General features: G+C 40.8%; 2 protein-coding genes across 3 annotated transcripts; one reads left to right on the forward strand and one right to left on the reverse strand.

Annotated features, from left to right (window-relative positions):
• The first annotated feature begins 2,945 nt into the window (after positions 1-2,945).
• LOC127173775 (peroxiredoxin-6) lies at positions 2,946-8,688 on the forward strand. Of its 2 annotated transcripts, XM_051123741.1 has the most exons (6): positions 2,946-3,048; positions 4,868-5,024; positions 5,097-5,243; positions 5,334-5,480; positions 5,585-5,756; positions 8,114-8,688. In XM_051123741.1, exons 1-5 carry the CDS (start codon positions 2,957-2,959, stop codon positions 5,726-5,728), a joined length of 687 nt encoding a protein of 228 aa, XP_050979698.1. In that variant the 5' UTR covers positions 2,946-2,956; the 3' UTR covers positions 5,729-5,756; positions 8,114-8,688. The 2 variants fall into 2 exon arrangements, with proteins under 2 accessions (XP_050979698.1, XP_050979690.1); XM_051123733.1 differs by lacking the exon at positions 8,114-8,688 and having other exon boundaries at positions 5,585-6,091.
• Positions 6,926-24,103, reverse strand: fggy (FGGY carbohydrate kinase domain containing). The gene is made up of 16 exons (XM_051123010.1): positions 23,966-24,103; positions 20,683-20,875; positions 20,483-20,594; positions 20,262-20,413; positions 20,097-20,185; positions 15,203-15,318; positions 15,007-15,135; positions 13,919-14,022; positions 13,721-13,828; positions 12,504-12,565; positions 12,273-12,423; positions 11,806-11,880; positions 11,587-11,707; positions 9,541-9,635; positions 7,500-7,561; positions 6,926-7,364 (listed from the first exon to the last, which is right to left on the reverse strand). Exons 2-16 carry the CDS (start codon positions 20,860-20,862, stop codon positions 7,277-7,279), a joined length of 1,644 nt encoding a protein of 547 aa, XP_050978967.1. The 5' UTR covers positions 20,863-20,875; positions 23,966-24,103; the 3' UTR covers positions 6,926-7,276.
• Positions 24,104-24,530: the final 427 nt, after the last annotated feature.

Genomic DNA, 24,530 nt, shown 5'->3' on the forward strand with positions numbered 1-24,530 from the left:
GTGTTGATAAATCAGAATAGACTGATGAGAGATTCTACCCATAATGCTTTGAGCTGATGATGAATCAGTAACAGTGAGATGTTACAGAGTCTCTTCTTTTCTCTTCATGACATTAATACTGCAGCTGAACTTCTGTCACTGAAATAACATGAATCAGAATAAATGTGTAATAAATCTTCATATAGACAGTGAGATCAGTGTGTGTGTGACTGTGTGTTTCTCTGTTTGTGTTGATGGAAATCAGTCGTTTAGTTTTTAATGTAGTATCACATCAATGAAGCATTACTATCAAAATTTCCACTAAATTCAAATGATCACACACTGTAAATAAATTATTCTCATTATTCAATGGCCTTTTCAGTGTTTTGTGTTCTTCTGTCTGCTGGTGTCATAAGCTGCTGTTTTTATTGTCATATCATTTTTTATTTTTATTTTTAGGCTACAGCTTGTTAATAGAGTTTTGCTGTTGTTTGCTTACATGCAATTTCAAAACTATGGCTCCTGTTGTCTAAACTCTGCAGACAAAACCACAGAACAATGCAAAACATTACACATCTCTTACTAAAGTACACACTTCCTTCTGAACTGTTCTAATTCTTATAAAAAATGTTTATGCACAATAACTGAACACACCACAATACACAGATATAACGTAAAACATTACTGTCTTGTGTTTTTTGTGTGTTCACTGTGCAGGAGTTTGTCACAGGAATCACGTGCATATATGAGCAAAAATACACTGTTAGTGTGAACAACTGATGAATTTTACACATGCAGCTGAACTGAGTCAATACTAAACTGACATGAGCTGTTAGAGCTGCTTTACAGTATACGAGTGTGTGGTTTCACTGAGCATGTCTCAAGTACAATTTTTAGTGTGTAAGCAATTCAATAAAAAGTCAACCATATAATCATCATATTGCAGCAAATAAAGAGGTGTAATATATACAATATTGGAAACATCTGTTTTGTTTTGTGTTTTTTTCTTGTAGGAATTGGAAAATTGTGGAAAATTTCTTCATGTCTTCCTGTTTTGTGAAATCTTCTAAAGACAGTTTAAAATCAGGAATGTGCAATGGTTTAAATTTTTCATAAACACAATATTTCAACTGAAATGGAGCTTTCAGTTCAGTGTTCCTGGAGATGCTGAGACAGAGACACTGATATAAGATCAGCTCTGAACCGTGAACAGCAGAGGGCGCCGGACCAGAATCTGCCAAAGGAGTTTTAGAATTTATAACATCAACAAAACTTCTGTAAAACTGCCTTACAACAATTTGTATAGTGAAAACCGCTATACAAATAAACTTTAGTCAAACATTTCCACATAACCAGAAACAGAAATGACTACAGACTGATATGCAGAGCTTTGACATTATGATTCACAACGACACACTACTGAACACAGCGTCAAGAAATACGGTTACATTTACGACTAAAAAAACAGTGTGATAATATTTACCTGTATATTCTACAACTTACAAATGTATTTCAAATGATATAATGTTAATACACCAAACTACTTGAAATACCAAAATCTGCTTTGTACCTTCAAATGTACTACATCTGATACAGCAGAACAGAGTTCATTATAAGTGACCCATCAATAAAACATAAACATCAAACACACAAACACAAAACAGCATCACATTAACACACGATACTACAATACAACAGTTCACATGAACTGAACAACAGAAAATATAACACACGCACATTACTGAAAACAAATGGCAATTATAAAACATAATCATATGTGATGTGTCATGCAGGGATTTCTGGGAATGTCTGATAGTGTTACATCATAACTTACATGCAACCTCAAGATTTGAGATTCAAGACCCATTAGTTGGACAGCTTTTACTGTAAATGCATATAATCTGATGTTTAACCAGGCTCAGATTAATGTGAAATGGGATTTTAATGATAAGGTAGAAAATGTAAAAATCACATTTGGCAAGTGCATCACCTTTCTAGCATGAATATCAAGCTAAAACAGCAATAGTTAAAGGCAGTCTGTTACACAAAGCTCATTCTGACTGGTTGTTTGATTAAGTGTGTTTCCCATATGTTTCCTTAGGACCAGAGCGAATGACTTGAATATTCAGAGCAAACAGATGATGTCAATGTCATTGATTCTGACCACAGACAAGTGTGATGCCGTTACTCACTAACACTGAGATTAAAGAGCTTTCATGTAAATATTTCTATATATTTTTTCCACAGTACATCCAATGACTGAAAAACAATCTGGGATTTCACAATCTCCCATCAGTTCCTCAAACCTCTTCTGATGATCATCTATAGAAGACTATAAAACACAACCACTGGCTTTTCCATCTTCTTTGAAACTGCCATTACTAAATCACTATCTGTTTCTAGAAAAATAAGTTCAGATGAATTAGTTCCCTCATACCGTCTGTAGCTGTGAAGATCGTGTAAGAGCTGTAAGCTGTAAAGAAAGGTTCAAAAAACATTTTGGGTTCAGGAACATGAACCTGTGGCTGAAATACATCATGCTTCAGTTCTGAAACATGTCAATACCGCTGACAAATGCACCACAGTAACTGAGCTCTTTCTCCTCATGCTCACTGCTAACGAATTGTTACTTCAGTGTTACAGACACAAACGTGTTCTACTGACCACAAGCAAACTCACTAAACCACAGCAGCTTCACTCATTCTGGACGATGAAACGGTCTCAGCTGTCTCCCATGACAAGACAAACATCTGTAATGTGAACCTGATCAAGATGCTTTTTTTCCCAAAAAAAGGGCATGGCAAAAAACTGAAATCACTGAAACACACACTAATGTAACAGTGAGTGAGGGAAAAAGCAGCAGCGAATCACCATATGAGTACAGAAGAAAACGCTTGCTCTCTCACACCCTCCCACACACCAAACCACACGTCCCAGCATGCAACACAGAGACAGAGAGACGGACCGATGCTGCAGGATGCCGGGGATACTGTTAGGAGACGTCTTTCCCAACTTCGAAGCCGATTCCACTTTTGGCAGAATGAAACTGCATGATTTTCTGGGAGATTGGTAAGTGTGTTGTGATGTGAGAGTGTGTTGTGTGTTTTTTGTGTTGCTCATCACAGATGCAGCACTTTTATTCTCAATGTCCACTTCCTGAACATACATCTAACAGTTCTCCTCTTCTTTCTCTCCTGCTCTGTGTTCTTATTAGTTTTCAGAACTTGTTATTAGTGTAAAGAAATGAACTGAATTGAATGTCTTGGATATGAGACATAAGTTGTGTGGTTTGGCTGTAAGTGAGTCTCTCATAATGGACAACATGCAAAGTTTGTACGTGTCTAAAGCTGTTGTCTTTGTCTAAATCGTGGTTGTGTTTGTAGGTCAGGCACCACTTTTACCTCTTCGTGAACATGCTGACAGAGTCACACACAAAGACCAGAGTCAGCGAAACACACTTTCACTCTCTGTGTGTGGTTCAGGTCAAACCTATGTTGTGGACTAAATGTCCTGAAGAATAGTAAAACCTGACAGTTTTGACCTTGTGTGGTCATTTTTTGGTCCCTGAATGATCTGTGGTTTTGAGGTGTTTGCACATGTTCACATTGATTCATCTCTGATTCCACCTGGCCTTCAGAGAATCCTTTACCCGTCAATGATCGTGGGTTAATTATTGAATTATTGAGCACCTCTGGCCATCATTACACTCAAAGTCACTGAAAATTTCTTCAGCCTCGTCTCATTTCTGTGGTCTGTTAGTCGTCATAGTTGGTAAACCTCTATAGAGGTGAATGGAAACTACAACAAATATACGTTTCACATTCACATTCCCTCCAATAGCATAAATAAATAAATAGATAAATAAACTTGATAGCATTTCTATAAGTGGAAAAGAGGGAGGAATATGGAGAGATTGATCATGTAGCTCAGAACAGATGTCAAATCTGCCGTCGCTCCCTCAGCTGTTGTATTTGAAACACTCATATATTAACTCATTTACTGTAATTTAATGGCAAGATAATATGACACAAAATATAGACTTAAAAATAAAGTTTTATTACGTTTTCTTTTTAAATAACTGATGGATATACATAATCACAGTCTGAGAAAAGGGCCCACAAAGCTGCTTTAAGATGAGCCTTCAAGGTTGGCAAAGAAAAGTGTAATGCCGTGGTACATGGGGAAGGAAACCAGAGTCAATATGGTGAGTCTTTACTGAATCACTGAATAAAGTGTTGGTGGAAAAACAACTTATTTAATGAATCGCCTGTTGGCTACTCTTCAACGTGTTTGCTATCAAACATTCATTTAGAATTTATCTATTTTTAGAGTTTACACCCCCTTAAAATGCTGTTTTGTACAGACAATTTACAGACAATTTTGCGACAGGTAGGATTCAGCTCACAACACTTGATTTCTCTGGTATCTGCAAACACTGTCGCAAAACTGAAGTTCAGTGGCATACATGTGATTGGTTGTTAAAGCACACTTGATCCAATCCAGTTGTAGTTGTGGAGGTTGGAATCTCTCAATAACCAGTCCATCTGATCCAGTGCTGATCCGGTGATCCGCTGATATACTGGGTCCAGCTGATACTTGACTCATAATTTAAGAGTCAAATTTTCCAGTATCTGTCACAGACAGCAAAGGGCCTGACTGAAAACATGGGCATGTAATAATCTACAGTCCTTTATAAGTAAACAGAGGCTTGTTGTGGTACTCAAGACTGGTCTCGAAACCATTTGCTGGACTGCTCTTGGTCTTGCTTTGGTCTCGACACACTCTGGTTTTGGTTTTAGGTGGTCTTGACTGCACCACTAGTTGTTGGAATCTGAAACATTTAAAGCACAGGAATGTCTGATATAAATGAAGTGTGTTCCTCCATCAGCTGGGGCGTCCTGTTCTCTCACCCTCGAGACTTCACTCCCGTCTGCACCACTGAACTCGGCAGAGCCGCTCAACTCAGTCCCGACTTCAGCAGGCGTAACGTGAAGCTGATCGCGCTCTCCGTCGACGGTCTGGAGGAGCATCACGACTGGAGCAAGGTTTGCCTCTGTCAGTCTGAAGTGTGTGCTTCTGTTGATCAGCTGGTAATGAGTCCCGACGGCTGATTTCAGGACATCATGGCTTACAATAACGCAGAGCCTGGGAGCGAGTTTCCTTTCCCCATCGTAGCGGACGATCGACGGGAGCTGGTGGAGAAACTGGGCATGCTGGACCCGGAGGAGAAGGACCGGAGCGGGATGCCGCTCAGCGCCAGATGTGTAAGTGCGGGAAAGAGTTTTGGGCTTTTCTTTTTCAACAAGAGGTTGGTGAACGTGAACATGTGAAGAACGTGTGTATTGTTCATTCAGGTGTTTGTGATCGGTCCGGATAAGAAGCTGAAGCTCTCCATTCTCTATCCTGCAACAACAGGACGAAACTTTGACGAGATTCTCCGTGTCATTGACTCGTTACAGTTAACGGCGCACAACCGCGTGGCTACGCCTGTGGACTGGCGGGTGAGAAACGTCTGTTTGCAGATTCATTAGTGCTGTCTTGATTCTTGTGTCTGATCTGTCATATGTGTGTGTGTGTGTGTGATGTGTATTGATCTGGTCTGAAGACTGGAGACAGTGTGATGGTGCCGCCCAGCATCTCTGAGCAGGAGGCCGTGACGCTCTTCCCTGCTGGAGTTTATACCAAACACCTGCCGTCCGGGAAGAAATACCTGCGCTACACACCACAACCCAACACACATCAGCAGTGAACTACAGACGGAAAACTGGAGACCAGCTGTGTGTAATGATCGGTGATGTTTGGAAATCCGGAGGCAAACTCCTCTCAGTTTTGTTTTTAATGCTTTATTTTAACCCAGTGTAAATTGCTCTAGTTCCAGTTCCACTATAAGGGAGAGTTCACCCAAAAATGAACATTTGCTATTAATTTATTCACCCTCAGATCATCCAAATCACGTAGGTGACTTTCTTTTTCCTCGGTTGCCCACAAAACTGAACATTATTTATTATTACCTGAAAACCTAGAGCCTCTGGCAAACAGTCCAGAGTGATGTACGGTTCAAGAGTGAATGATTCTTTTGAACCGGTTCTTTTTAGTGAACTAGTTCAGTGAATCAGTTCATTAAATTGTATTGAATCATCGGAAACATTTTGCGTCTGGTCTACAAGTTGCTCAATCAAAACTCACTTTCAGACGCCAGACAGACACTCCGACTGCAAATGAGTCAAAATAGCAGCATTTCTGATCCTGTGATGAATGGACTGATTCAGTGCTCCAGTTCCTCCAGCAGGAACAGTTCGACTCGACTGAAGACCGATGAGCTGCTGATGTGTGTGAACTGAGAGCTTGAATCAAGGGGAGAAATTAAAGTTTTATAGTTTCTAATTGTTTATTGTGAGCTGATGAAGACTAGTTTATTACATTTCACATCATTATTGGGTGCATTAATAATATATTTGCATATACATTATGTTATTATTAAAAAAAAAAAAGTTTGTCTGAGGCTCTGGATTACAGGTAATAGTGTTATTAATAATGCTCAGTTTCTTGCACAGACCAATCATTTCACTTCATGAGATCTCAATATACCATCAGGAGCCAGGGGTATAACTTTGTGTTCCTCTGTGTTTTTTTTGTACTCTCAAAGTACCAGTAGCCACTGACTTACATTGTATGAATCACCATGGTTTCAGCTAAAAATCTACATATACATCTTGGATGATCTAAGAGTGAGTAAACTGACAGCAAATATTCATTTCTGGGTGAACAACCCATTTGACAATGACACATTTTCCAGGTTTAACAAATATTACTTACAAAAAAATTCTAATTTGTATTTTTATATTTTTTGAAAGTAATTAATGATTAAACAAAACATATATCAAGTTAGTATTTTTAATTTTTTTTAACATTTACCACAAAATAACTATTAGAACAAAGTATCACATTTTAATGTCATGAGTATTTTATTTGGAAAATGATGTTCTATTTTTAAAACACACACACGAATAAATCAAGTTAAAATGATCTTTAAAAAAGAAACTGCTCTGAAACGCTGTTTCACACGTGTTTTCTCTCATGAGCACTTGTGGTCAACCACTTTTAGCTGATGTGATTTTTTTCTTTTTATCTGGGTGATATTTAGGTGTAAAAGGCTGAACACTGCAGCATTTCTTTTGTGCGTTTTATGTCGGTTGCTTCAGTAAAAGCACAGATGAATGAAAATCTAGTATTTTTATGGTCATTTTCACCTCAAGGATCGCAGTGTTTAATCTGGCCATGAGAAAGTGTCTGTATGTCAAACTGCTTCAGTCTCCATCAGCGCGACACACTCCTTCTGATGATCATAAAGACGCAGAAACACGGCGTACTTCCTCCTGTAGAAGCTTTACACAGATGAACATTCACTCTTATTAGTGCAGGTACTGATGCACAAGAATGTATTGGTATTGACAGAATAAAATCTCAGCTACTCTTCAATGCTGTATAATGAGAAACAGGAGCACACGACTGAACCTCACCTCTCTAGATCAGGGTTTGGTCTGACAACACACCCGATTCTGGTCATCCTCCTCATTGCTTCCTAGAAACAAACCAGAGTATTCCTTTGTCAAGTTAAGTCACATTTATTTCAATAGCACTTTATATAATACAGATACAATACAGCATCACAGAAATGCACAGGATAATAACAGTGTCAATAGTGTCATTATTCAGATGAATTCAGCTCAGTTCAGTTCTCATCTGACTGTCAGTGCAGCTGAACTGAGGATGATGAACTTAGGGGAGGTTCAAGAGTCTAGACCTTTTTTTTCATGTTAATACATTCATTAATACATTCAAGCAAAATTATGTCAAAATGCCTGTCTTGACGAGTGTAAACACAATCGGTTTAACAAGATATTAGATGTGTGTCAATTTAATGGACTGGTACTGTACATGCCTTATGTCTTATGCCTTCTGTTCCCCGTGTTAATCATATTATTCTAACAGCAAAAGAAAAATCAGTCACTGCTCTGAACTAAATAACTTGTGCAACTTTATTGAATTGAATTGAATTTCTTTATTGTATGCACACAACTTTCGTTGTACCCACAGTTACAGCCAGAGTGTTTATTTTGCATTCGTCCACTAGGTGGTGTTGTGCCGTGGTTTCGTCTTTTTTAGCGCGAGAGTTGGGGACAGGTGTGGAGTGTTACCTGTGATTGGCGTTTCGGCTAAAAAGAGGAGATTCAGGGAGCAGTGGTGGCTGTGGACTTTGGTGCCGTTCGTCTCCCCTCTTCAGTCCCGGATTGTTTTCTTTCGTTGTTTGTTTTTTCCCTTATTCATACTTAATTTTGGTATTAATTTGATCTGTTTTTGATTAAATGTTCAGTTGTTGAATTTAGTTTCATGTGTGGCCTCCCCTTATTTGTACTGTTTCTTCACCCAGAGCCAGGTGGTTATAACACCACCAACAAAATTTCACATGCAATCTCCACACTAAATGCAGTCAAAATAAAAATAAATAAACTAGCAATCTAGTATATAAATAGACATAACAGACATAATAATTAATAAAATGCTCATTAGATATTAAATCACGATTTACACTGAAATCTCAGTCATTTATTAGCTTGATTCAAAGCGTTAATGGCTCTAGGAATAAAACTGTTCCTCAGACGTGAAGTGCGGGCATAAAATGACTTAAAGCGCCTACCAGATGGCAGAAGTTTAAACGTGGTGGCATGGATGTGTAGAGTCTTTACAGATACTGATAGCCTTCACTGAACAGCGTGACCTGTAGATGTCTTCTAATGCTGGTAATTCAACTCCAGTTATCCTCTGTGTTCGCAACCAGAGGTTAATAGGTTTCTATGTATATTTACCTCACACACAATAATGCAATTTCACAAGCACTGTAAAGTACTCTTTATTTAATCTGTCTTTTTTTACATTGCATTCATTTGTGTTATTTGTTTAATTGTAGTTATTTTATTATTGACTGTTATGTTTGATCTTTCTATTAGTTATGCCAGCATTATTTGTTTTGTGATCGCTGTGATGAAACTGTGATGAAAATGCTGGTATCGTAGGGTTACATGAGTCAAAAACAATGAAAGCAATAACTTTAATAATTTCTTTAGGGGCTAGTGAATGTAAATATTTGATCTACTGGCCTGAGCACCAGTCCTTAGTGTTGAGTCAATGTTTCTGTTTTTTAGTTAGTTACCAGTAACACATGATAATAATAATGATTATATTGTATTCAATATTGTCAAATAGTAGCTTACGTGTGTATTGATTTGAAGTGTACTGCAAAAAGACTGCCATCATTATATAATTTAAAACATTTTTGAATTTATTTGGTACCAGTTAGTGGTAGACCACTGTTGACTTACTATACAGCGAGATGTGTGCTGCTGATTTACAAAGAGGAATCACTCAGGTAACAATCTCTTACCCCACGCTGACAGCTAAACCCCAGTGAGGATGAAACTCCAGAATGATGTGTGCAGTGAGTGTGTATACAGTGAGTGTAGTGAGGGTGCATATAGGGAGTACAGTGAGTGCTGTCTGTACCTGTATGGAGCTGCAGTCTGATGAAGCACAGGCTCCGATCACAGCGGCTCCCAGCAGCACAGCCTCTCGCTCCGCCGGCAGAACCACTGGCAGACCTGCACACACACACACACACACGTTTGTTTTTGTGAATTGTGGGGACTTTCCATAGACTTGTATAGATTTTATACTGACCAAACGATATTGTCTGTCCCCTAACCCAACCCTAACCCTAAACCTAGCCCTCACAGAAAACATGTTTGCATCGTTACACTTTCAGATAAACACCATTTACTATTTTTAATCATTTTTAACATTGCGGGGACCGCAGGTTTCAGGTTTTACTATCCTTGTGGGGACATTTGGTCCCCACAATGTAGCAAAAACAAGTACACACCTAACAATGAGCACAGAAGAGACGGAGCATCTTTATGTGAGTCTGAAACACTGCATGATCTCATCTGTGCTTCACTCAGCTGCTGTTTGGTGACCCAGAACACCCTAACAACAGCCTGTTACCACAGCAAACACCGCTGACAGTTTTGTATTATATTTAACATTGACGTTAGCATAAAAAAATACTACTACATGTCCTACATTTTTAGTGGATGTGTAAAGTCAGTTCTCTCACAGATCACACCGGTGTAGAGAATCACATTAACTACACCCATCATCAACTAACTAACCCATGGGCGTCGGAAGCAAAATAAATGCGGGTGGGTCCTCCCCCCAAAAAATGAACGTGACACCATTACAAAAGACGGCTGCTTAAACACGTTTCCAGTGGCGTAAGTGGTGAAGCGAGTAATTAGTGTTCTTTTGATGCAAACGACACGCGTTCGCATCCGCCTGTTGCCGAAATTGTTCTTCTGCCTTTTCACATCTCATTTTACATCAGAAAGGCATTTGTTTTCAATAAAAATGAAGGAAATAATCGAAAAGTTTGAATAAAGTATCAGGTAGGGTTAGGTGTGTCTGAGCAGCAGATACGCTCAGATGCTGTGTTACAGGAGTGCAGCGGGCGCGAATAACTAGTGAAAACACAGAATGGAGTTTAATTAACATACAGTGGTGTAATGCAGGGTATAGCCCACTTCTTTATCAGTCGGCTTTGCGTAGCCTATACCCTGAAGGAGTGGAATTCTGGATTGAACTTAGCCTGCATAATAATATGAATTATTGTTTCTTGTGTTATTATTAACCTCCTACATTGTTTGATGACTGAATAAAGTTAGCACGTAAAACATATATTATATATAGTATTATATATAGTAGTGATAGACTATGTTAAGAACGGAATGTGTAACAGTGTCATTTTGCATACTGAGCTCTATATTTTCTCAAGGTCATAGTGCCATTACACAACGGTTCATCAGGACATGTCATCTATGCGACCAACACGTGATTAGAACATTTATGCATATTATAAGCTGAATATGGATTTGGTCTGTGTTTTCACTCGTTAAGAAGCAGCTCTCATTGTGTGTGTAGTTAACTATATTTGTGCCTTACAACCCACTTCTAAACCCCCTCTGATGCGCACCATACTGCAGTATCCTGTATTAGTCAAAATCATGACAGTCCACCAGTAGCTAATCAAACCGCATGTGAATAAATGCGAATATTCCCTAAACACACCCAGTAAAGACAGCGATGCGGTCAGGCCCGTGGCGCCGCCTACTTTGAAATATGTTTGATGATTGCGCCTGATGCGCCCGCGCCATCCGCTCCTCCACCCCAGATGCTGCCTGTTCATACTCGTGAGCATAGAGCTTCATCTATTAGCGCATTCGTCATGTGGAATGGATTTGACTGATGGCGCTCTAAAAAGTGCGCAGACATATTTGCCAAATTAGAGACGGTAAAAGTGGGTGGGTCCTGTCCCACCCACATTCAATGGTTCCGACGCCCATGAACTAAACACAAACACACGCAGTGCTGTCTGTCTCCATGTTAGTGATGTGATCAGACTCTGTGTCTGTGGATGTGTGTGATGAAGTGAGAATGTGTGAGCAGCTGATTCTGTGTCTGTGTCGTCTGCGCAGGTCAGTGATTGAGCGCAGTCACCTGTAGTGTTGGCGTGCGTCTGCACAAACAGAGCGTTCTTGCTCAGACCTCCACACAGGAAGAGGGTTGTGATGTCATGTCCTGCCGCTCTCATGGCGTCTATGATGTGTCTGGTGCCGAGCTTCACACAAGAGACACATTCACATTAACACTGGAAGACGCGATCATTTTCTTAAAGGATGTCAGAAACATGAGTGTGTGTGTGTGTGTGTGTCTTACAGCGACGGCCTGAAGAGTTGCGAGATACAGCAGAGCCAGATCATCCAGTGTCTGTGACAGAGTGAGACCCACAACCTGCGCAAACACACCAGTAACACATCAAACTACTATATACCACTTCAGAAATCACTTTTAAAACAATCTTTGATATTTTATTACCACCTCAAAAACTGACAAATTACACGTCACAAAGTAAACAGAGTTCTTTCTAGGGACATTACTGTCCTCTTAAATAAAGGGGAAAAAATAATATATAGAACAAAAATGTAATAAAAATAATACATAGTAACTTAATATACAGTAACTTAAACATTACCCATTACTGTTCTAAGTCATGCAACTAAATGTTTATTTGGAGGATTTCACATAATAATGTCACATAAATCTTAAAGTTCCTAAATAATCTTCCCACTCTGTATCTCGTGATCAGCTGATCAGCGCCGGATGAAGCGTGTTCTGTTGCTCACCGCGCCGCGTGACGTCTGGTCGGCCAGAGGAGAGCGGTTGCCGTGGAAATCAGGCCAGATGTGCAGGTGGGTCGTCAGCTGCTCCAGCTGTGCTGCGTCTGCGCTCATGCTCTCCAGATGAGCGTTCAGGTACGAGTAAACGTGTTTCCCGCTGTACGGAACAAACCAGTGGAATGAGACGGAGAATGAGATCAGAGAGGTTTGATGAGGATGAATGAAACACACACACACCTGCGCTCCGCCTGCTCCTCCAGCTGCCTGTACGCCGCGTGTCCCTTCACCACATGCTCCACCTGAAAACACACCACGTGTCAGATCAATGCTCATATACGGTTGAGGTCAAAAGTTTACATCCCCGTTTCAGAATCTGCAAAATGTTAATTTTTTTTTTACCAAAATAAGAGGGATCATACAAAATGCATGTGTTTGTTTATTTAGTTCTGACCTGAATAAGATATTTCACATAAAAGATGTTCACATACAGTATAGTCCACAAGAGAAAATAATAGCTGAATTTATAAAAATGACCCTGTTCAAAAGTTTACATACACTTGATTCTTAATACTGTGTTGTTTCTGAATGATCCACAGCTGTGTGTTTTTGTTTAGTGATAGTTGTTCATGAGTCCCTTGTTTGTCCTGAACAGTTAAACTGCTGCTGTTCTTCAGAAAAATACTTCAGGTCCCACAAATTCTTTGGTTTTTCAGCATTTTTGTGTATTTGAACCCTTTCCAACAATGACTGTATGATTTTGAGATGCATCTTTTCACACTGAGGACAACTGAGAGACTCATATGCCACTATTACAGAAGGTTCAAACACTCACTGATGCTCCAGAAGGAAAAAACATGCATTAAGAGCCGGGGGTGAAAACTTTTGGAATTTGAAGATTAGGGTAAATTTAACTGATTTTGTCTTCTGGGAAACATGTACATATCTTCTGTAGCCTCTGAAGGGCAGCACTAAATTAAAAATATGATATTTAGGCAAAATAAGAAAAAACATCTCCATTCTGTTCAAAAATGTTCACCCCCGGCTCTTAATGCATGTTTTTTCCTTCTGGATCATCAGTGAGTGTTTGAATCTTCTGTAATAGTGGCATATGAGTCCCTCAGTTGTCCTCAGTGTGAAAAGATGCATCTCAAAATCATACAGTCATTGTTGGAAAGGGATCAAACACACAAAAATGCTGGAAAACCTGAGTTCATTTTAATAAATTCAACTATTACTATCTATTGTGGACTATATGTAAACATCTTTTATGTCAGATATCTTATTCAGATCAGTACTAAATAAACAATAACATGCATTTTCTATGATCCCTCTTATTTTGGTAAAATAATTAACATTTTGCAGATTCTGAAAGGGGGATGTAAACTTTTGACCTCAACTGTACCCGAGTTTGATGTTTTGTTTAATAATGACGCGAATGTTTTTGAGTCTCTCACCAGGCGTCCCGTGGCGCTCTGTCCTCCCTCGTTGAGCCACAGTCCCGGCAGCATGGCGGACAGATACGGGCCCCAGACCCCGGGGACGAACAGCGGCTGAGTGCTGACCTGAGAGACGAACACAAACACACGCTGAGATTTAACAATCACACGATCATCTGACACACAAACACAGAATCACACCAGAATGAAGCTCACAGCCATGTGACACGAGGACGTGCCGCATATGACGGCCATACGGGACGAGACCGGACGATCCTCACAGGGCAGCTGATGCCCCGTCACGTCTGCTCCCATCACCCCTACAGCAGATCAACCAGAGAAACCACGGAAATCACAGACGAACACAGTAAAGAAATCTCACCAATACATATGTGATCCTGGACCACAAAACCAGTCATAAGGGCCAGTTTTTGGAAATTGAGATTTATACATCATCTGAAATAAGCTGAAAAAAAAAGTTTTCCATTGATGTATGGTTTGAAAATCTGGAATCTGAGGGCGCAAAAAAAAAAATATTGAGAAAAATCACCTTTAAAGTTGTTCAAATGAAGTTCTTAGCAATGCATATTACTAATCAAAAATGAAGTTTGATATATTTGATATATTTATGGTAGAAAATTTACAAAATATCTTCATGGAACATGATCTTTACTAAATATCCTAATGATTTTTGGCATAAACAAAAAAATATCAATAATTTTGACCCATACAATGTATTGGCTATTGCTACAAATATACCTGTGATACTTAACAGTGGTTTTGTGCTCCAGGGTCACATTTCATCACACATCACCAGATGATTAATTACAATAAGAATGGCAAATAATGTTGTTGTTTTTTTTCAAGTTTTCTGAAATGTTGTTTAGATATCACTCCATAAATAAGAAAATACTGTCAACAGAAAAAAAAGCACATTTTCACCATGTGTTTAGGTGTTAAATGTTGTATAAATTTGTATAAATGATATATGAACAAATCTTCAGAAAATAGAGATGAATAAAACCATAAATTCTGGTGTTTGTGAGAGAAAAAAAAACATTAAATACTGAAATCTACAGATGCAAATAAACAAAGTGCAATAAAATAAACACTTCAATGTGTATTTTAAATGTTTTCTCTTCACTAGTGTGAAAGTGGATGTGATTTGGAGCAAAACAGAGCAAAATCTCCAAACTGACCAGTGCATGAAAATACACTAGTTTTGTTCTGCCTTAAATCTTCCAGTTTTGTTGTTCATATATCATCATATATGGGTTTAGTTTGGTAAATGTGTGGTTCTGTACCCAATCCTCCTGCGTGAGCGTCTATGAGCGAAGCGCCCACAGCGGTGCCCGGAATCAGACCCAGATCTGCAGCCGCCTCTGCGGTCAGACCTCGTCCTACTGGAGTCCCTGGACAACACGTCTGCTGCCCTTCAACACAACACATCATCAGTCAGCAGAACGAACCCAACATCAGCTCAGCAGGATTCTGTCTCACCTATTCTGGAGTAACTGTTCTCCATCAGGTCCTCCAGACCGATGGCGCTCCAGAACGTGTCGTCCCACCCGTCAGACGGGGAATACGTCCACTTACACACTACAGTACATAAAGACCTGCATCAGGAGACACAGCTGCTGTTTAACTGCTCGACAGCCACAATCACTTCACTAAACACACTTACACATGACTTTGACTGGACTCCGTTTGGTCATTAAAGGAAAAGTGAAAATGTGCTCAACCCTCATCAATTAGGATGAGTTTGATTGTTCAAAGATTTGTGTAAATGTGTCATTCCATCACTGTCTCACCAAAGGATCCTCTGCAGTGAATGGGTGCCGTCAGTGCCGGTGTGGATTACTGTGGATTATTGTGATGTTTTTATCAGCTGTTTGGACTCTGGTGAGCATGTGATGGAATGACACATTTCTCCAATTCTAATGAAGAAACAAACTCCTCTTAATCTTGGATGACCTGATGATGAGCACGTTTTGGGTTTGGGTTTCAGTTTGCTAAAGACAGTATCATTACAATAGTTGTGTGATTCTTCTGCCTCATGAACCACGAGCAGGAGAGCATTAAGATGCTGCTGTTAAAGATGTTTCAATACTGTATATCAGTTAAACTGCAGTAAAAAAAGCATTAGAGACACTCATTTTCAATGTTTAATTCATATCTTTATTCAACATTTCACTGCATCACTAAACATGTTCAGTGAAGCCTCTGCAAATATTTTACATGTATTAAAATGACTTGGTAAACAATTATGTAGGTAATTTAGTAATACTGGTGCATAAAAAAAATAAATATTTACCGTTCATTCACCCTTTAATTTATTTAATGAAAATGATGTGGAAACACGCCTTAATTATTTTACCAAAATAACTTTACTGTGTTTAATGTCTAGCATGAAACATTTTTCGGAGGTTAAAATGATGACTCTTCTGATTTATAAAGAAAATAAACAATTTCAGAGCAACTACATTCATATTAATACATAATGATATTTCTAATATTTCTACATAACTTAATGCAACTAAAAAAATGTGTTCCCTATCTGTCGTACACTCCGAGTTGTGTCGAGTTAGTGTACGACACTAGGGGTCGCTCTTGAGAGCCCAAACACCTCTGACAGTTTTGAGAAAGGCCAATGAAAATTGGGTGTGCAGATTTGCATAGCTGGCCATGCCCCGGACATCCGGGTATAAATAGGGCAGCGTCTGCTCACTCGTTCTGTTCTTCGGAGCCGAATGCAGCGTCTCTGCGTGAGATGCAGCAACATTCACCTCTCTCGTCATTGGATCTGCAGCACAGACAGCGGTCTCTCCCTCTCTAGCACAGCCTGTGTTGTGAGAGTCCCCTGGGTGCGTCGACGGCGATTTTGAACGAGCATTAGGTGAAAACCCCGCAAACCTCTCGCTCCTCGTGTCCCTTGATCCAAACGTTCAACACGACCGTTGTATTCAGTGTTGAGATTCTCACGCCGATGCAGCGCTTGTTGTTGATTCATGTTTTGCCGGCGAAAACATGACCCAGGCGCACGAGCAGTATGCTTACGTTCCCGACTGCTACCCGCTACGGTCCTTCTACTTCCGGGTATGAGGCCGCTGCGATGTGCGTTGGTGACGAGCATTACAAAGCAAGGATGGTTTTGCCGGGTGAAAACCCCGCAAACCCCGCAAACCCTCGCTTCGTGCGTCCCTCGATTGAGTTTCCGGACAAGTTTGTTAGTCTGTCTCAGTACAGCTGACTTTCTTATTCGGAACACCTAATTGGGCGGAAATGGTTAGCGGCAACATCGCTAAGGAAGGGCGTGACCTATTTGAAAGCAGAAACTTCAGCTGAGCAAACCTCTACGGGGACTGATTCTCAGTTTGAGGTGGACGCTAAAAATGGCGGCCGTGCCTGAAACGGGCAGCCAAGAAGGGGCTGATTAATAGACATCTGGGTAACGACCTGTACGCTCGTTTCCAGTGTCTGTTTCCCGGAAGTGCACGAGAAGTCGGTGAAATCACGGAAAGCCCATTCAAAAAAAAAAAAAATGGTCAGAACACGATAAACCAACTTCTCCTCCTTCACCACTCTTGATGGGGGTCCAGCGAGGGGGTCTCAGAGGTTCCCCCAGGCGGAGGGAGCGATTGCATTGTACTCCCTGCTAATCGCCGCCGCTTGTGGGATTCCTCCCAGAACTCCCGTTCAGGGCCTGTAAGTTCTTCCGGGCAAGGCTTACACGGCTTCTGGACAGGCTGCGTCCGCCTTACATTCTCTGGGCGTTCAGGCCGTGGCGTTGCGAGCTCAGTACGAGGGTGGTTCCAACCTAGAGCTGTGAGTCGTGGCGCACGCTCTAGGAAGGGCGATGTCGATGGTCCAGGAACAACCCACCTGTGGCTGCACCTGTCAGAAATGCGGGAAGTTTGAAGTCGTTCTCTGCCTTATTCAGCCACGACATCCCCATTCCAGGTACGTCGGGTATAGTTCCCTGAGACCTAAAGCTTCTCAGAACTACCTGACTTGGCTATGCAACTCAGGTTGCAAGGCATCCGCTAAGGTCTACGGCATTCACTTACAAATCGACTCAGGGCAAGAATGCTACGGTCCCTTACGTGGAGATCGCAGCCCCCCTGGGAAGGGTGCGATAGATCCTATCCCCTCAGCCAAAATGAAGGAAGGGGTTTGCCGACCCCTACTTCATTGTACCAAGATGGGTGGTTGACTCATACCAATCTTAAAACAGAGGTTTTTGAATCGGGCCCTTTCTCAAGCTCCCGTTCAAGCATTAGCCCTTGAACACACATCCCTTGTGTGTCAGGGCTTAAGATTGGTTGATGGCATTGGACCTGAGCGACACGTACTGTCATGTCTTGATCCTCCAAGACTCTGTCTTTGAGATCAGGCTCATCAGTACAAGGTTCCCCCTGCGGCCTACCCCTGCCGCCCTGCGCCTTTACGAAGGTAGCGGGGGCTGCCCTTGCCCCCCTCAGGGAAGTGGGCATCCGCATTCTCAATTATCTTGACGACTGGCTATTCCTAGCTCACTCGTCTGGAGTTGTTGGCAGTGCTTCTAGCTCTGAGGAGGTTCCGGCCTATGATTCGGGGCAAGCATGTGTTGGTCAGGTCCGACAACACTGCGACTGTGGCCTACATCAACCACCAGGGCGGTGTACGCTCCTTTCGCATGTCACAACTAGTCCGCCATCTCATGCTCTGGAGTCAACACAGACTCAAGTCTCTACGTGCCACTCACATTCCGGGCGAAACCAATCGTATAGCCGATTCCCTGTCATGACAGGTTTTGCTCGGAGGCGAGTGGAGTCTCCACACCCAGTCGGTCCAACTGATTGGGATCGATTCGGCCAGGCAGAGAGATCTCTTTGCCTCACCGGAATCCACCCACTGCCAGTTGTGGTACGGTCTGACCGAGGTCCCCCTCGGGTTAGATGCACTGGCACACAGTTGATCGAAGGGCTAGCTCAAGTATGCGTTTCCTCCAGTGAGCCTCATCACACAAACTTTGTGCAAAGTCAGGGAGGACAGAGAACAGATTCTCTTGGTGGCCCCCTTCTGGCCCAACAGAACCTGGTTCTCAGACCTGGTGCTCCTGGCATCAGCCCCTCCCTGGCACATTCCTCTGAGGGAGGACCTCCTTTCTCAGGGGAAGGGCACATTCTGGCACCCGCGCCCCAATCTTTGGAACCTCCACCTATGGTCCCTGGACGCGACCAGGAGGACTTCAGAGACCTTTCACCTTCAGTGGTAAACACACTTCTACAGGCAAGAGCCCCCTCTTCCTGACGGTTGTATGACTTAAAGTGGCGCATCTTTGAGAACTGGTGTTCTTCCCACGGGAGGGACCCACGGAGTTGTGGTATCGAATCAGTGTTATCCTTTCTCCAAGAGGGCCTGGACAGGCACCTATCTGCATCAACACTCAGGGTTCATGTCGCAGCCATATCAGCCAACCATGACCTGGTGGGTGGCAGATCGGTGGGGAAACACGATTTGATAATCAGGTTTCTGAGAGGAGCTCGAAGACTGAACCCTCCTCGGCCGCATCTAATCCCCTCTTGGGATCTTGCTGTGGTTCTCCAAGGTCTACAACAAGATCCATTTGAGCCCCTTCAGTCAGTCGAACTCGATGCTCTCTCCTTAAAGACGGCTCTTTTGACTGCGTTCACTTCCATCAAAGAGTGGGAGACCTCCTAGCCCTCTCCGTGAACAGTTCGTGCCTGGAATTCGGACCAGCGGATTCTCACGTTGTCTTGAGTCCCCGGCCTGGATACGTGCCCAAGGTCCCCACCGCTCCCTTCAGAGATCAGGTAGTGACCTTGCAAGCTATTTCTTCTCAGGAAGATGACCCCAACCTGACCTATGTTATGCCCAGTCCGTGCCCTGCGCATCTACATGGAACGAACTCAGCCCTTCAGACGTTCGGAACAGCTCTTTCCAATCAGCTGCTCTTGAGGAAGGCCCGACTGCGGGACACTGCTGTAACAGGTCAGTCTTGGACGTTGGATGGTCACGACGAGGTGAGCTGCACTTACGTTAACACGTTGCTATGCTCAGAGCAGCTATGCAAATCTGCACACCCAATTTTCATTGGCCTTTCTCAAAACTGTCAGAGGTGTTTGGGCTCTCAAGAGCGACCCCTAGTGTCGTACACTAACTCGACACAACGTCTCCGTTCCCTCCATCAGGGAACGAGGGTTACCATACGTAACCGAGACGTTTCATCATTTGTAAGTCATTTTGGGTAAAAGCATCTGCAGGTTGCATAAATACTGAGACGTTTTGCTCATCACCTGTTTTGTACTCGTTATTCGTCCCTGATGCTGGTTTATTACAGATGATTTCCTACAGTGATCAGAATATCATCATGAAAGACTGCAGCGCTCACCTGCACAAAGAACCCGTCGCTTTCCAGGACAGAAAGTCAGGAAGGTCAAAGAAATGTGCCGCTTCTTTCCAGCAGGTTTCTCGCAGATTCTACCGACAGAATGAAAAGCAAAGGATTGAAACACGAGATGAAGAGAGTGTTTGTGTGGCTCACACTCCTCCTCACCTCTTTCAGCCACAGTAGTTTGGGCGGCTGCATTTCGGGCGACATCACGCCGCCCACTCCCTGAAGCACTCTGTGTTTGGTGGCTGTGATCCGAGAGGCTTGTTCAGCGGCCCGATGGTCCATCCACATCACCACGTTCCTCTCCCCGACACCTGCGATCACACGCTCGATCAGACCGGTGCGTTACGCTCACCTGCCGGACTCGTGAAACACACACACACCTGTGCCATTGACAGCCACGGGCTGGAAGTTCTGATCCAGAGCCACCAACGAGCAGGTGGCGTCAAAGCCGATCCCTCGAACAGACGCCACATCAACGTCCTGAGTCACTCGCTATAACAGGACGAACAGGGTCAAACAAGATGATGCCTCATTCTGGTCTGTGCAAAGATGTTTTCACACTGTGATCATCTCCGCTCACCTTCACAGTCCTGCAGCATTTGCTCCAGATATCCTCTGACGACTGCTCGTAATGATCAGCACACGGCTCCCATATGTCAATGGGCTCCTCTGCCGTGTGTTTCACGTGACCGTCCCGCGTGACCAGAGCCGCACGCACGCTAGCAGTGCCCACATCCACACCAACATAATAACTGCTCATGTCACCCTGAGACCTGCAATAAACACACACACACACACACGGTTGTATTCCTGTCATTATGGACTCATTTCATAGGCGTTATGGTTTTCTACTGTACAAACTGTATTTTCTAACCCTACACCTAAACACACCCCTCACACAAAACGACAGGCATTTCTCGATTCTCAAAACACTTCACTCTGTGTCATTTATAAGCTTGTTTCCTCATGGAGACCAAAAGACGTCCTCACAAGGTCAAAATGTACTGGTATTACTATAGTTATGAGGATATTTGGTCCTTATAATGTAGTGAACACCAGTACACACTCACTCTCTCTATCACACACAGTGTTGGGGAAAGTTATTTTTAAAAGTAATGCATTACAACTAGAGGTCGACCGATATTGGATTTTACCGATACCGATAACTAGGTTGGACCACACTGGCCGATACCGATTAATCTACCGTTAGTTTTTAAAATGGATACTGAACAGAAAATAAACAGTGCTCTACTATTAATAAAAAAATAAAAATAAAAATATTATTATTAATTATATATTGATCATTATCGTTAGTTCATTGTTCATTAATGTTAACAAAAGCAACTAAATTTTTAAAAAATATATCAGTAAATGTTGAAATTAACACACTCAAAGAAAAATACTTCTATTCTACGGCTTTTATCAATCTTAATGTTACAAACAGACTCGTATTGTAAAGTGTTGCCATTACATCAACAATCAAACTGAAGATGTTCATCTTTAAATATCTACACAAACACCACAGTATTGAAATTACATACATAGAAATATTGTGTACTTTCACAATTTAACTGCTTCTATTCTAGAACATTTGTGGTTATTAATCAAAATATAGAAATATGTTAGTCACACAACGGGCAAAAGTGAAGCACCGCATCGCATTCAATTCAAGCGGCGTCTACAAGAATATATTATATACATATATATACACATTTATTTGACAGATATCCATACAGATTAACATACACACAGTAGCAGTGGAATGAATGTGTATGTGGTCTTTCAGGCCTTTGTTTTGTGTGTTTTAAACTGTGTTGTATTTGGTGTTAATATGGGCTGAGCCCACACATAGAGTGGTACATTCTAGAAGGAGGGTTTTAGGATGTAAAACAGCCGCGAGGAAATAGTTTGGTCTTTCGCCTCCACAGGGTGTGTAGTGTGGCCGCGCTCTTGTCTTGGTTCACATTTGCAGTGAATGGATTTTTAATTTTTGCACAGTTTGTTTATCTCTTAATGTGACTTTTAGTAGCATGTTTTTCTTCATGCTGGGGATTTTTATCCCGGCCCACACAATAAATGCACCTGCAACTGGACTTTAGTTGTTCTGATTATTTTTACCCCGGCAGCAAAGGCTGTTCCGGACAATTACTTTTACGTTACTTTTTAAATCTGGGCAGGACTTGCTTGTTTGTTTTTAATATAAAAAGTTATATTTTTGGCAAATGTAAAAGCCCTTCCCCACCAAATAAAAAAAAGGAAAACAAATGTTAGATTATCTTGAGTAATTTTTGTTTATTAGTATGGTTGAATTGGATCGTCAAAGGTTGGCAGCAAAGACACTGGTTAATAAAATGGGATTAAATGCATAAAGGATATTTGTTTTATTTAACATATTTCATTATTGCAGGTTTGTATCATATTGTTGAATTTCTCTGTTTTTATCCATATTAAAGAATTCTGAATCTGTTTTTTGTGAGTGAGATGAATTAATGCATGTTCACATTTATTCTAGAACTAACATTTTACTCCTGATTTCTCTCAACATGTGGACAGAAGAACTTTTAATCAATAAATGGGGGGAAAAGTAACTGCTGTTACTCGTTTGAAAAAAGCAACTCAATTAAGTGTCAGTTAAAAAGTAATGCGTTACTCTACTAGTTACTTGGAAAGAGTAATAATATTACGTAACTCGCGTTACTTGTAATGCGTTACCCTCAACACTGATCACACACACACACACAGTGTTGGGGTAACACATCACAAGTAACACAAGTTATGTAATCGGATTACTTTTTCAAGGAACTAGTAAAGTTACACATTACTTTTTAAGTTACTTTCTTCCCTCTATTTTTGACTGAAAGCTCTCCTGCCCCCATGAACAAAAAGAGGGAACTCAGAATATGACACAAACCTGTAATAATTAAATATGTTAAATAATACAAATATCCTTTATGTATTTAATCCCATTTTATTAACCAGTGTCTTTGCTGCCAACCTTCGATGGTCCAATTCAACCATACTAATAAGCAAAAATGACTTTAGATAAACTACAATTTGTTCTTTTCTTTTGGTTTTATTGCTGAAGAGTGTTGAACTTCTGCAGTCTACTGTACAGACGTGAATTTACTTTTCCTTCAGTCTGATGCTTTTGGTGTGAAAGGGCTTTTACATTTGCTAAAAATAGAACTTGTTATATTAAAAACAAAGAAGCAAACCCTGCACAGATTTAAAAAGTAACGCAAAAGTAACATAATGCATTACATTCCATAAAAAGTAACAAAGTAACGTAATTAGTAACTGTATTAGGGATTAACGCAAAATTGTAACATTAATTTCTATAAAAAAGTAAATAAGTATGGTAATTAGTTACTTTTTTTGGGTCATTCTATAATTGGGGTCACAAATGAGAGGCAGAATTTGTAAAAATGCTTGTTTGTTTGTTTTTTAAATAACTGAATAAAATGTATTGCTATGCATTTAAAATTAGTTTAATATGCTATATCCATTAAAGCTTAGGGTTAGGGATAGTTTTGATCTAAAACACACACGCACGCTCGCTGTACAGATACAGAACTGCAAACATCACTGCAATTTAATAACAGCATCTCATTAAAATCCCTGGTTTTGTTAAAAATAATAAGTAACTGGGTTAATTCATTATCCACTATGGAAAACAAATCTCATTCTCGTTACTGTAATATAAATGAAAATAACATTACTGTAACGAATACGATGTTCAGTACAGTGTTGTTATTCGAATCATGCAAATGTGTAATTTATATACAATATAAATAGAAATAAGTGACAGTAAATGTGCAGCTGATTGTCAGAATCACTGCATTATTGTCACAGTAAATCTGTACCTGACTGAAGCGGGTTGCGTTTGTCTGAAGTGTCAGTCTGAGGAATAAGAGCAGATCTCATCGGTTTCAGCAGGACTTTAGTCAAAGTTTCACTGAGTAAACACACAGAAACACATGTACAGGATCATCGGTTACGGCGCCCGAGCGCGACCAAAAAGAGCGAGCGCGAATCAAAACGCGTTCAGGAATCACATCAGTGTGTTGTAATTCACATTTAAAATACCTTTTCATTTTTTTTTTAATAGTTTCAAATATCAGCATTTAACGTTGTAGGATTAAACTATGAAAACATTTTTCATTCATGTGCTGTAATAAACAGTGTTTGTGTTTCCTCTATATTGAAAAGATTTTGTTGATAATGATTTTAGTGGTAACAGCTTAAATGTCTGATTATTCTAAGTGACTTTATTAAATATAAGAATTTGACGCAAAAGATAATGCACACTTTCAGAAAAAAGAATGGCTTTATAAAGGTAAAAAACGCCCTCAAAAGGTAAACATCACTTAAATATTGATTTAGATATTTAATTCGTTGCTTAGTGATTGTTTGGTACACCTAATTCAC

Source organism: Labeo rohita, chromosome 2 (genome assembly GCF_022985175.1).
Source record: "Labeo rohita strain BAU-BD-2019 chromosome 2, IGBB_LRoh.1.0, whole genome shotgun sequence".
In the NCBI taxonomy this organism is placed as follows: domain Eukaryota; kingdom Metazoa; phylum Chordata; class Actinopteri; order Cypriniformes; family Cyprinidae; genus Labeo; species Labeo rohita.